This window comes from Sarcophilus harrisii, chromosome 1 (assembly GCF_902635505.1).
Source record: "Sarcophilus harrisii chromosome 1, mSarHar1.11, whole genome shotgun sequence".
NCBI lineage: Eukaryota > Metazoa > Chordata > Mammalia > Dasyuromorphia > Dasyuridae > Sarcophilus > Sarcophilus harrisii.
Window position 1 is genome coordinate 366,548,231 of NC_045426.1, and position 14,609 is coordinate 366,562,839.

Consider the following 14,609-nt stretch of genomic DNA (forward strand, 5'->3'; position numbering starts at 1 on the left):
TAGGTCACATAGTTAATAGTCCCAATCAACCACTTCCCTTGCCAAGAAGAAAAAAAAATATTTTAGATATTTTCTTCTTCCTTGGGCAGTATAACATAGGGGAAAGAGTTTGGGATTTGAGTCAGGAGGCCTAGGTTCCAGGCCTGGCTCTGTCATAAATTCACTAGTTATATAACATGAGTCAGTTTACTCTCTGGATCAGCTTCTTCATCTATAAAATGGGGGTAGAAATCCAATCTCACAAAATTATTGTGAGAATCAAAAATGATATTATTTACAGCACATATGCACTTAAATGTAGTTAAACAGTTTTAAACTGCACTCACTCCTTAATGAATATTGACAGAAAATTTTTAAATAAAATACTAGCAAGGGGATTATAGCAATTGATCACAAAGATCATATACTTTGACCAGGTGGGATTTATACCAGGAATTCAGGACAGGTTAATATTAAGAAAACAATTGGTATACTTGACCATATCAACAATAACAACAGAAATCATATATGATCATCTCAATAGATGCAGAAAAACGTTTTTAACAAAATACCATGCTTATTCCTATTTAAAAAACACTAGAAAACCTAGAAATAAATGAGATTTCCCTTAAATTAATAAGTTGTATCTATCTAAAACTATCAACAAGCATTACTGGTATTGGGGACTGATCATCTTTCCAAAAAGGTCAGGGGTAAAACAAGGATACCCACTATCACCACCATTATTCAATATTATACTATAAATCTTAGCTATAGAAATAAGAAAAAGAAATCGACAAAATTAGAATAGGCACTAAGGAAACAAAAGTATCTCTCAGAGAGAAGGAAGGAAGGAAGGAAGGAAGGAAGGAAGGAAGGAAGGAAGGAAGGAAGGAAGGAAGGAAGGAAGGAAGGAAGGAAGGAAGGAAGGAAGGAAGGAAGGAAAAAATTTTTTTTTAAAGATTCAGAACCCTTTTTGCATATTTCTGTGGGAACCTTCCATGGTCCACCTTCCTACCCACCCCTTTTGTACCCACCCCTGCTTACCCAATTATCTTTCAAAATATGAATGATGAATGTGTCACCAATGGTGAAATGTGGGACAGAGTTTAGGCTTTTGTCAGTGAGGCTCTGAAAGCCAGGCCCCTACAAACAGCTTCTTCCCACTCCCCCATGCCCCACCCACCAGTGCTTCCTCCCTCCTCTTCCCGGCAGTCCTCTATACTGCAGTTGATTTCAGATTGCCCCACTGCTTACATGGTGAAGAAATCATTACAATAAACAGAACGGGAATATTGCTTAATTAGCTCCTGAATCTTTGGGGAAAACCGGTTCCTTCCATCATGGGTTCTATTTATAGCCTTTCAGCCCAGTAATTAACCTCAGCTCCCCCCCACCCCCACGTCCCCGCTCCTCGGAGGTGAAGAGGGGACCGGGGAGACGCGGGCTGTTCTGCCAGATCCCCACTTATGGGCAGCTGCCTCCTCTCTCTAATGTGCGGCTTTTGTCCTCTATTGCAGCTTATGAGATCGTCATAGAAACCGGCGATTCAGATACCAGGGAGAATGCCTGGATAGTTCTGGAAGGAAGAAAGGACCGATCCAAAGAATTCCTCATAGAAAACAGCCCTAGGCACAGAGTGTTTAGAAAGTAAGGGGCGGGGTGGGGTGGGGGGAGCCTGAGGGAGTTGGGGGGAGTCTGGAAGGGGAGATGGAAAAGGGAGGGAAGAAGGGAATGGGTAAGAGAGGGGGACGAGAGGAGGGGGAAGGAGCTTCCAACATCTGCTTCTGGGACGTAGATTAGCAAAGTGTTTACTGATTTGCACACTAGGCACTTTGGGAGATAAAAGAGCATAAAAAGGTGTGATTTCTCTAAGGTAAGAAGTAGGGTGATGAAGGAGAGTGTTGGATTTAGAACTTTAGAAAGAGTTCTAAATCCTGAGCTTAAATCCTGCCTCTCAACATTCACCAGCTACTAGAGGCAGTTACCTCACTACTCAGAGCCTCAACATCTTCATCTATAAAGTGGGTATGAGAATACTTGGATTAATTAAATCACAGGGCTCTGGAGAGGCTCAGGATGAAATAATACAAGTAAAATGCTTTGCAGTCTTGAAAGCACTAATATCAGCATCCGTTAATATTATTTTTATTTTATAAAGATTTATTCAAAAAACATTCTTTAGTTGTATCTGCTGGCATAGTCCCTTATGCCTGAGGAATCATATCATCTTTAAGTCTAGGTTCTCCCTTGTTCTACTCCAATCCTCAAGTTATATTTTTGATCTTTCCAACCTTCAGTCTTCCTATTCTGCAGCAAGGATAGACTCCTTCCCACTCCTGTGGTCCATATGCCTGCCCATTTCCATAACTTGACTTACCTTGGCTCCTTCTGACCCCTCTCTGCCATCCACGTCCTACCAAGGATAGCCAAGGATACAATCCCACCTTCCTTTTAACGCCTTCCCTGAGCAGCCCCTTGCCATTCGTTCATCCTGAGCATAGACAGCACTGTGTAGTTATTGCCTTGTTTCCTGTGTATTAGTTTTGCCTGCCCAACTAAAATGTAACCCAAATGAATACAGAGATTGTGTTTTATTTACTCTTTGCATCCCCAAGTGCCCAGTTTTAGTGCTTCACATATGATAGACGCTCTGTAAATATTCTTTGAATGAATGGATTAATAAAATAGACAAGAAAATGGATGGATGGATAGATGGATGGATGGATGGATAAATGAATGAACTAGGTATGGAAAGGCTCATTGAAAATATCCTTTGTTTCTTACAGAGGCACCACTGATAAATTTGAATTTGACAGCATCTATGTGGGTGACATAGCAGCCCTGTGTTTGTGGCATATGCCCAGAGAAGGACAGAGGATGCCTCCCAGGGAGATACTCTGGCATGTAAAGACCATCACCATCACAGAGCTGGAGTTCAACAATGTGTATGTAACTCCCTGGAACCCAGGAAGGGTTTAAGTGGGACTTCCCTACTGGATATGTGTAGACTACTGAAGTGACATGAAATCTTTTGCCTCATTTGGCTGTGGGCAAAGCAGAGTTGGTGTCATGGGCACAACCTTGAGTAGTTGGGTGGAGGAAGAACCAGATCATCTGGGGAGCATTCAATGAGGGCACTGAGGAATAAGGAAGGCACTGAAGGGAAATTCCAAGGAAATATTCCAAAAGTCATCACAGAGTCATACAATATCAGGCTTGGAAAGATCCTTAGAGGTTATTTTGTCCAACCTTCTACCCAGTTGTAGAAATCTGACAGAATGTCAAGTCCTACTTGAGCATGTCCAATTAACAGGATGCTCTCAGCCTCCAGAGGCAATCTGTACCATTTTACTGACTGTTGTGGTTGTTAGAAATTCTTCCTTTTTATTGGATCAGCCTGTTTCTGTGTAATTTCCACCCTTTCTTCCTGGTTTACCCTCCGGAATTACTGGAAAAAAGCTTGTCCCTTTTGCCACATGAGACAACCCTTCAGATAGTTGAAGAGTTTTATGTCCACACCTTCAGTTTTCTCTTGTCCATCCTAAACATCTTTCAAATATTCTCATTAAAGAGTTTCTGGTCCCATCATTATTCTTGTCACTCTCCTCTTGATTTATATTCCATCTAGTTATTTTTCTTAAATGTAGTATCCAGAAGTGTTATCCTAATTCAAATATGGACTAAGCGGCATTCTCATTCTATACCTTTGCTAATATAACCTTCTGGTTAGATGATAAACTCCTTGAGAGCAGAAAACGGAGCTAACTAGCACTTAGCACGATGCTTAGCACCAAATGGGTACTTCATAAATGTTTATTGATTGAATCACTGAGTGATTTACATTGAAAGAGTGAGTTTCCTTATCCTGGAGTCCCTGATGTCAATAAAATCACAGATCTAGTACCCATCCCTAACTTTGTATTCTACATAAATGGATTTAAGCTGTTTTAGTTGCATGTTTGTTGTTAGTTTTAGCCCATTATTCTAAGTTGTTGAGATCTTTAAACCTTGAGTTCTGGTTGTCAGCATATTAGTTATCCCTCCCAACAATGTGTCATTCTATTAAGTCAACAGGAATACCATTTATGCTTTCATCCAAATTGATGATAAAAACAAAAGTAGGACAGCACCCATTTACAAGCCACTGGAATCCTTTCTACAGATTGACATTCATCCACTAATAATACACAGTTCACTCTCTAAGTGGTTCAAACCAACTCTTACTCTAACCCTACTCTCACATAACTCACACCTCTCAATCTCATCCACAAAGCTATCATGGGAGACTGTCACATGCCTCGCTGAAATCAAGAACACTGGATTTGGAGTCAGGAGAGCCCTGGTTTCAAATCTTGCATCAGACACTTACAAAAACCCTGTGATAGTGGACAACTTATGAATCATTCTGAGCTTAGGCTTACTCATCTATAAAATGGAAGAAATAGTCCTTACCTCACAGGAATGATGTGAAGATTAAATAAGAGAATAGCTGTAAAAATGATTTCAAAAGCTTAAATCTAAATAAATGTCACCTTCCATTATTTTTACATTCTATAATAATATTTTCTATCTATCAATTTAATTCAATTCAATTCAGTTAACACTGATTTGAGTTGCTACTACATAAAATCCACTGTCTTAGACACAATATAGGAATTCAATTAAAAAATCAAGGGAACTTATTTAGGAATGGGAGTTTTTTCTTTTTTGGGAACTAAGCTGCCTCCTGATTATTTTTTGATTTAATAATCTCTCTAAAATTTTACACAAAATCAAATTCAAGTTCACTGGTCCAGTTTCCCAAAATTGACTTTCCTCACCTTTTTAAAAGTTGATTTGGCACTTAACCCATTCCCATTCCCCTAAAATATCCCTTCTGTTTTTGACAGTTCCTCAAAACTCATCCAGAGTACTTCTGTGATTGTACCTGCAAATTCTTCCTGTATTCTGGGACATAATTCATCTAAATTAGTTAACCTCATTGAGATTTGAACTCATTTATGAGGTACTCTCTTAATAGATCTTTATCTATCTTAATAATGATGATGTTAGACATTTATAGTGCTTTAAAGTTTACAAAGTCCTTTGCAGAAGCAATATAATTTAGTGGATTACAGAAGTCCAATCCATTTGGGTTCAAGACCCTGCCAGAGGATACTGCCTATGTGACCTTAAGCCAGTCATTTAACCTCTTCACACCCAGATAATCTTTTAAAGACTGTTTCTTGTAAATCTACATTGGTAAAGGGCATTTTTTTCACTGAGGAGCTCTCTTTAACCAATGTTAAGTCACAAGTCTGGAGTCCCCTCCCCACCAAAAAAAGCACCTTAAATCCCCTGCCTTAGAAAAACATTTCTTATATGCCAAGAACTATACTAATTCAAACAAAAAGAAAGACAGTCTCTTGTTCTCAAAGAACTTATATTCTAATAGAAAAGATAGTCCGTAAAAGGGAGCTAGAAGCTAAGACAGGGAGGCACTCATTAGTTAATGTGGGGGGAAAATTCAGGGGCTGAGCCCAATAAGAAGCAAGTAAGGCTGGCATGGATAATGCCTCCAATGGAGAGCCCAGGTACAAACTCAAGGCACCAAAAAACATTATCTCATTTGAGCCTCACAACAATCCTATGAAATATTATTAAATCTGTTTTACAGATGAAGAAACTGAGGGAAATTTAACTCATGGCCATACAACAAATAAATATCAGGGGAGGGTCTGAACCCCAAACTTCCAAATTCAAAGTCTAAAACTCTTACCACAACTGTGCATTGCCTTTCAAATAAAGAATTAACACCACCTCATGTTTATATCTTAAGCTTCAATTCAGGGGAATGACAGATTTAGAGATTTAAGGGGCCCAAAAAAATCTAGTCTGACTCCATTATTTTAAAGGGGAGAAACCTTGGGTTGAGAGTGGTTGTGACCTTATTCAAACCCACACAGTTCTTTCTGCCATCTTATATCATACTGCCTCCCAACTTCCTCTTAACCAACACAATAGTCCTAGTGTTTTCTACTTTCGTCAGACTTCATTTGGAGGATTAAGTCCAGGTCTGAGAGTCTCCTTTTAAGAACAATATAATGATACGCTATAAGGTATCCAGACCAAGATAACCAGGCTAGTGAGAGGTCTGGAATATAAGGAATAGTTGTACTGCTGTTTAAGAACCATATTTTACCTTGGTAAAAACAACTGCTCACTTCTATGTTCAAAAGATAAGAACCACACTATGTCGGGCCAGAACCTGCCTAAAACATTTGGCTTAATGACCTTGTGGTCCAAGAAGACCTCCACCCCCATCTCCCAAAGCTAGGATATCTGACAGGGATGTATGATATACATTGACCAAGAACAATGAACTCTGTGAGTCAAATCCTAGGAGTGAGTAGTTAAAGGTAGTTAAAGGAACTAGTGCCTAACTAAAGGTAGTTAAAGGAACTGGAGAAGAGAAGACTTAGTGGGTAAGTAACATGTGGACAGCTAAATAGAGTAGTTAGTAAAGTGTTGGGATATAGATTCAGGAATATCTTTATTCAAGTCATTCTTCAATAACATATTGGCTGTGTGACTTAACCTCTAAACCTCAGTTTCTTTCTCTGCAAAAAAAAAGGATAATAATAGTTGATGTGAATTTAATATCAAGTGCTTTGCCAGACCATATAAATGCTAACTATTATTGTTATTAGCTATCATGGAAGGATCAGTGAGGATCTATTAAGACATCAAAGAGATTGAACTCTATTTTCAGACTTGTTACTTTAAAACAGAAGAGATACAGAATCAAGGCAAATGTAAGCAATAGAAAGGCTCTTTTGCAGCTGCTTTGACACCTGGAACTAAGACCTCCTAGTCTGGGTGGCTAGGCAAGGATTTTAAAACTCAGAAAGGAAAATCGGGAAGTAACATTTATGCCAGGACTTGGATTTTCCATTGTCCTAGAGATTCACTCTAGAGAGTACATTTCATAGCTCTGTTGGAGAGTCAAGGAATATTACAGACTGGGGAAGGGGTAGGAGAGGTGGGGAAGGCAGTGGTAGAGTGAAAGGTTACATTGCTTACTTTGCTATAAACATTTTAGAATATATAAGTTCTTTTCCTTTTTCTCCATTTTTCTTTGGAAATAGACCAAATAGTGGTATTGCTGGATCAAAAGGTATATAGGTGGTTTAATAATTCTTTGGGCACAATTCCATATTGCTCTCCAAAATGTTTGGATCAGTTCACAATTCTACCAATAGTGAATTAGTGACCCTCCCCTCCAACATTTGTCCCTTTTCCTTTCTAACATCCTAGCCAATCTGTGCATGCACCTGTATGGCTAACTTTCTGTGACCCCCATTCCAAGAATATTGCATTAAGGTATTCCTACTCGGACACAAACCTGAAAGTCAGGAATCCTAGGTGCTAGTCTCATCTCTGCCATTGAATGTCATTGACCTTAAGAAATTTGCTTCTGCTTCCCAGTTCCGTTTCCTTTTCAGTAAAAAGAAGGTGTTGGATTTTGAAGATCCCTCCTAGCTCTAATATTCTGTGATTTTCATGTTCTGTTCTCTGGGGGTGGGGGAACAGGAATACTTGCCATGGCTGGGAGGGTGAGAGGAGAGGATCATTTGGAAATCATTTACATGATTAGAAATGAAATGCATCATTGAGAGCCCCACAGCATTCAAACTTCACTAGATGGTTGCCATTTCTAATTCCAGACGTGCTGTTGGCAGGTTCCATGTGAATTACTATGGGCCACGGCAGTAACTGAAGGCATGCATCTCTTAGCATCTGCTCCAAATATTTGCGGCAGCTCACTGCTAGGAATGGAGGAGGAGGGCTCCCTGCTTGGGCACGCCCCCTTTCTCCTGCTTACCCAGCCAAATCTGGCATGGTTTTGTCTCTTCTCACTGCTCTTTCTGCTCAGACCTCTACTCCCTATAGAGCAGGCTTGACCTCACTCACTACCCAGGAATGATCTCATTTCCGCACTTGCCTAAAACTCTTAGAACCAAATGCTGGCCAATCAGCAGAGTCTGAGGCTGACCTTGAAAGGTCATCTCATCCATCCCCCCAATTTTAGGCAAGACTCAGTGTAAGCTATTCCAAATAGACAATAACCTCTCATATTCATAAGAACTTCCAAAAGGGAGATTTCCCCAGTTAGTTTTTTTTTTATTAGAAAAGATCTTTACATGTTATGATTATGAGATATTTACATAGTATTAAAGGCTTTATAGTTTGCCATTATGCAATGTATTTATATAGGGATAGGGATTAGATTTGTGATTTCATTGATCCAGGAACCTCCTGGAAGAGGAAACTCTCTCTAGCAATACAGATCTGCACTTTCTCTGAAGCTTAAAGTCTTAAAGTTCTCTGAAACAGAGAAGCTGTGATTTGCACACTGATAATAAGTGTCAGGCGAAGGATGTACATCCAGACCTTCCTGATTCTGAGTCTGACTATCTGCTCTGCCATCCTGCCCTGCTTCACTTTGCATACCACACAAATTCATGATTTTTATTTCCAGATCAACAAACCAAAGCAAAAACTTCCACACATTTTAAGTGACCTAGTTCATACTTGTTTAAAGATGCAATTTGCAGGAGATCTGGGTTTCATACCTTCCTCTGCTACTGACTATTTTGTGACCCTGAACAAATCACTTTACTTCATCTGTATACTTCTCCCTTCTGTCTCTTCTCTGACCTGTTTCCAATAGGCTTCTCCTGGTTCTCGTGGGTGCACTTTCCATTACTCTGCTAGACTCCTCATCATCACTGAATGAGGTAACCTGAGTTCTAGGCACGTGTTGGTAGCTCGCTAAAACCCATCTTAAATTTTCAGCATAAGCATTTACATCTAAGAAATCAGCAACCCTAAAATTCAAGACTTAATTTATTGTTCTGTCGGTTGTCTAGACTTAAGAAAGTTATAATAATGAAGATTAAACTTAAAAGTGTGGGTGCTCACATCTCCTTTCCCCCACTCCCATTATCCTGGTTGTTAAATATTTATCAGCACACTCCTGTATTGCTCTATTAACATTACTTACCACCACTGCTTAACACTCCATATGGCTGAGTGTAAAGAAGCTTATCACCTGAAGATTGGGATCCAGGACATGAATAGTTTTTTTGTTTTGTTTTGTTTTGTTTTGTTTTTGCCAAAACAGATCATGAAAACAACTTCCCTAAGACTTAGGAGACAATGTTCTATCCTAGTGAAGGAATCATACTTATAGATGAAATCACAGGGTTTTTGAGGTATTGAAAAATATTTTCCATTATCTCACTTAAGATTATACGTACTAGAAAACAGTTTGACATCTCTGATTACTAGAGAATTGTAAAATATCAGAACTGAAAAGAATCTTAGCAGTCATCTAGACATACACAGGATCATGAAGAAGCTTCAGACGTCAATGAGACATGGGGATATAGATCTAGAAATGGAAGAGACCTTGGAAATCATTCAGACCAGGGATTCTGATCCTTTTAAAGTGTCATAATATCTTTCTCTCATTCTGATGAAATCACTCTCAGGATCAGATAAATGCATAAAGTAAAATATACAAGATTACAACAGAAATAAACTTATGAAAATATGTATTTTTTTCCTTTTCAAATTCCCATACTTTCTCAAATCTGTTCACTGATCTATTTAGGTACATAAATTCCAGATTAATAATCTCTGATTTAGAGGAGATCATAGATTGAGAAATAGAAGAAATCTCAGAATTTTCAAATACAGACATATATATATATATATATATATATATATAACTCTAATAAGAGTTAGAACTATCTAGTTCACTATCTTCATTTTGCAAAGGACAGAACAAGGATCAGAAATAAAGTGATTTGTCCAGGGTCATTAAATAATCTGTGGCAAAGTAAGGGCTGAAACCTTGATCTCCTGACTGCTAGACCCATGCACTTTACACTGCACCACACTGTCCATCCTGTCTGCCCTTACTCTTTTCTTTTTGTTAGTGGTGTTTTGCTTTTTCAGTAGCCCCACATCTTTATACCTCTTATTTTAGTAGTACCCACTCACATGAGGTCTGCAAGGACCTCTTATTCCTCAGGCTATGAAATATCCCTGTACAATCTCCTTCATTCAGAAATTCATATCTTCCTGCAAGTTAAAAGCAGTCATTCTCACAGATTTTTATTATAACTTTTAAAAGCTATTGGACTACAACAACTAGATAATGTGGTAGATAGAGCACCTGCCCTGGAGTCAGGAGCACCTGAGTTCAAATTTGGCCTCAGACACTTAACACTTACTAGCTGTGTGACCCTGGGCAAGTCACTTAACCCCAATTGCTTCAGCAAAAAAATAAAATAAAATCCTTTGGACCCCACATTTATATCTAGACCTCTGCCTGGTTGGTAGTACTTGTCACTCAATTCACAGTCATCTGTTGGAAGAAAGAGATGTTTTTATTCTATTGCCAGTAAATAAGGGTAATATATCAATCAGAGTCAGAAGGATCATCAGCTTCACAGATGGGTGATAATCTTTAAAATTTTCCAGTCTAATTCCCCAATTCCTCCAAATGACAAAACTAAAACTTAAAGGCTACACAGAGAATTGGAGGTAAATCTTGTTTTGAACTTGAATGCGGGGGTTTAACAATTTGGGGTTTATCCCATTATACCCCTGGAAGGTCTTGGATAATTTCCCTTGAGTTTTCAATCTCTTTCCTTTCTTTTCTACCTCGTTTCTCCAGGTATTTTTTTAACTGTGACTACAAAATTCCCCTAAAGAAAAAGAAAAAATACTTCAAGGTGTTTGAGGTCACCAAGGTGACTGAGAGCTTCGCCAGCAAGATCCAGAGCTTGGTCCCAGTCAAGTATGAGATCATAATCACAACAGGTTATGAACCTGGAGCCGGCACAGATGCCAATATCATGATCACCATCTTTGGGGCCAATGGTGACACAGGGAAACGGGAGCTCACTAGGCGTTTGCGCAACCTCTTTGAGAGAGGCCGGACTGATCGCTTCTTTTTAGAGACTCTGGAGTTGGGGGAGCTGCGCAAGGTGAGGCTGGAGCACGATGGAAAAGGCCCCAGCTCGGGCTGGCTGGTGGAGAGGGTGGAGGTCACCAACACCAGCAATGGAGTAGCTACGATCTTTGCCTGTGGGAAATGGCTAGACCCAAAGAAGGGAGATGGGCTGACATGGAGAGACCTCTTCCCTTCCGTCTGAGGAATAGTGATGATGCCCTTCTATTTGCCATGGGAGGCATCCAGAACTCATCTGGTCATTCCAAAGCCTCTCTTCTCTGTATCATTGGTGCCATTTGGCATGGTGTTCCCTGAACACGAAGACAACAAAATAAGCTCTGAGTTTTCTTTTGGGATTCACTCCTGATTTGCAGTGCAACCTAGGACAACTTATTTGCCTATTTAACAAAAACAATTGTTTTTGTCACCCAACAAGCATTTATTTAGCACTCATTCTGCCTCCAGATACTATACTAAGCTTCTGTGGATACAAAGAAAGGTTAAAAAAAATATGGTGCCTTTCCTCATGAAACTCATTCTAATAAGGGATATGTACCTAATAAGGTTATGTACAAGCTGTATCAGAATAGATAGAAGTTTGTTAGGTGGGTTATGGCTTTAGCAGGGAAAGGCATTGGGTCCCATGTTGAGTGGGTCCCATTTTTCAATGTTGCGTTTTATACAGAGGGTTTTTTAGCCAAGGGATGGATGAAGGAAGGGAGGGGAAGACATGTTGTCCAATTTATTTTATTCATTTGGCTTTGAAAATGTCAATCCCTAGTAAAGTTAAAGGCAAAAAAGCCCACCTCATTAGGAGACAAAGGAAACTTGAGTTCAAATCCAAGTTCTACTACTGACTGACTTCATGATCTTGAATAAGTACTCTTTGGATCTCATTTTCTCATAGGTAAAATATAGTTGGGCAAGATAATCCATCTCTCAGATCCCTGGTGGATCTAAAAGCCCTCACCTAGGCCCCCTTCTCTTAATCTTCTTACCTGGGTTTAATTATCATCTCTTTGTAGATGACTCCCAGATCTAGTTATCCTTCCTAATCCTATGATCCTTTGGTAGATAGTAGTATGGTGGAAGGCTCATCTGCCCATCTTCTGCCCTCCAATGCTCCACATTCCCAATATCCTAGTTTATTCCCCTTCTCTAAGACAGAGGTCATGTGTTGGGAGGGCTAGACTAGGACACGCCATAGGATATGGATGGGGATTGGGGCTTTACCCAAAAGAGGCAAGAGGAGAGAAGGGAAAGTTGAGGTGGTCAAATTTTAAGCCATATTTAATTAACGCTTTAAAAAGGAAAGTTGGAACTGAAACATTAAATGCTGACCAACCCCCACAATGGCAAGTATTGAGGATGCTAAGAAGCTGTCTTTTTTTCTGTTCCAATAAATCCAGTGTCAAGCAGAAGAAAATGGTTGTGGAAAATGTTTTTTTTTTGTTGTTGTTGTTCAGTGATTTACAATCCAATGGAAAAGAGATGATACTGTTAACCACTTCATTCAGCAAACATTTAAAGCAGTCTCCCTCTGCATCCAGCTCGATGGAGTAGCAGCAAGGCACAGAATGGGAATAGGGATGGGATGGGATGCAAAGCTCAGACCCCGAGTGACTCACCCATCTCCTGATAATCACCCTTAGCCAATTTGCAGAGTGGATGTAGAGGGCAAGAAGCTGTCCAGCAAGCAGCCCCGAGGCCCCATCGTGCCCAGAGACTGTTTCCAAAAAAAAAATCTGGAAGGCTTGGTCTCTGCCTTCAAGGAGTTTATGAATTAAGCAGGGAAGACAGGGCCCCACAGGCATGAGCTAATTTTGAGAATTGCCACAAAGCAAGAAGGTATAAGGAAGTGAGAAGAGCATAAGATTCAGATCCTGAGAAGTTCCAATCTCAGCTCTGCCACTTAACTCTTGGGACTCCATTTCTTAACTTGAAAAGAAGCTGGACTAGATTAGCTCTCAAGCCTATGATCATATATCAACTTGGAAAGAATGCAGATTCTGAAGTCAAAGGGACTGAGTTCAAATCCCATCTCTTACTAGCACTTGCTGCCTCTGTAATCTTATATAAGTCCTTTCAACTCTGAGCCTTTTCTCTCATCGGTAAAACAAAGGGGTTGGTCTAGATCAGTGGTGTCAAACTCAAAAATATCCACTAATGTATACATAAAGATTCTTGTGGGCCACCTGTTGGTTGAGTTTTTAAATGTTAATTACCTATGTTTTGTTGTATTTGTGTTAAATATTCTCAATTACATTTTTTATCTGGTTCAGGTCATCTTTAGGAATGCTGGGGTTTTAAATTCTACTGAGCATACAGTTATCCCTGACACATTGTGACTTTCCCTATCTCTGTTTCAATGTATCACAAGTTAGCGTCAAGTTAGCATAAAAAATAAAAGGAAATTTTGTAGAAGGCAAGGATAACATTCAAAGGCCAGCAGCTAACTCAGAAGTTACCACATAGAAAAAGTTTAGAAACTCAGAAATGCTTAAAATATATTTGTGGTATTGTATAATATCAAGGAAAAAAGAAAAAGAAATTCATGAAAGCCAGAAGACTTCTTCTCTAATACAATGGAAGAACCAAAAATTTTATGTGGATTTTCTAGGATTTGGGGGTGCCTGACCTCTTATTCCCACCTCCACCTCAGTGATGTGAAAGGAATAACTGCAGTATAAACAGAATGGATCAAGTAAAAAGTGGTAACATACAAAGGGCTGATCCCCAAGGAAGAAAGGCTAACTAGGGAAGGTTTTCTAAAGGAATGCAGTTTAGAAGACCCAGGGTTTATAGGAGATATTGGATAGATAAATTGGATTGATTATAGAATAATGGAATGTTGGAGTCTTAAGAGGCAAAGAATGATGTTTTTCAAGTACCTAAATTTGAATATGGGCTCCAACATATGACGATACAAGTCATTTAACTTCTCAGAGGCTCAGTTTCCTTATCTATAAAATCAGGTTATTAATATTTGTACTACTATTTAATCTCTCAAGGCTATTACAAAGAAATCTCAAAATACAATATAAATGAGTTATTGATATTTTATTCATGAGTGATCAAAAATAGAAAGTGACCTACGGCATACATGACTATCACCTTTTCAAACAGGCAACATGCATTTATTTTTGCTGTTCAGTCATTTTCAGTCATGTCTGACTGTACAAGATCTTATTTGGGGTTTTCTTGGCAAAGATATTGTGGGTGGTCATTTCCTTCTCTAGCTCATTTTACAGATGAGGAAACTCAAGTAAAGTTAAGTGACTTGCCCCATGTTACACAGTGAGTGTCTGAGGCCATATTTGATATCAGGAAGAGGAGAAATCCAGACTCCAGACCTGGTATTCTTATCTTTTATGCCACCTAATTGCCTCATGCGTTTATTAAGTGCCTACCAATATATCATGAACTAATGGGGATAGAAAGACAAAGGAGGAAATAATTCCTAATCCCAAAGAACCTATATTCTACCTGATGAGAAAACAGGTGTTATTAAGTCACTTTTTCAGTCATGTTCAACATTTCATGACCTTATTTTAGGATTTGAGGCTTTCTTGGCACAGATAATGGAGCTGTTTGTCATTTTCTTTTCCAGATCATCTTA

General features: G+C 39.2%; 1 protein-coding gene across 1 annotated transcript in view; it reads left to right on the forward strand.

Annotated features, from left to right (window-relative positions):
• Positions 1 to 13,274, forward strand: part of LOXHD1 (lipoxygenase homology domains 1) — a 275,750-nt gene extending 262,476 nt beyond the window's left edge. Inside the window, exons 39-41 of the mRNA XM_031945992.1 lie at positions 1,500 to 1,629; positions 2,769 to 2,927; positions 10,712 to 13,274. Coding sequence (XP_031801852.1) covers positions 1,500 to 1,629; positions 2,769 to 2,927; positions 10,712 to 11,192 — 770 coding nt within the window. The 3' untranslated portion in view covers positions 11,193 to 13,274. The remainder of the gene's footprint in view (positions 1 to 1,499; positions 1,630 to 2,768; positions 2,928 to 10,711) is intronic.
• The last annotated feature ends 1,335 nt before the right edge of the window (positions 13,275 to 14,609 follow it).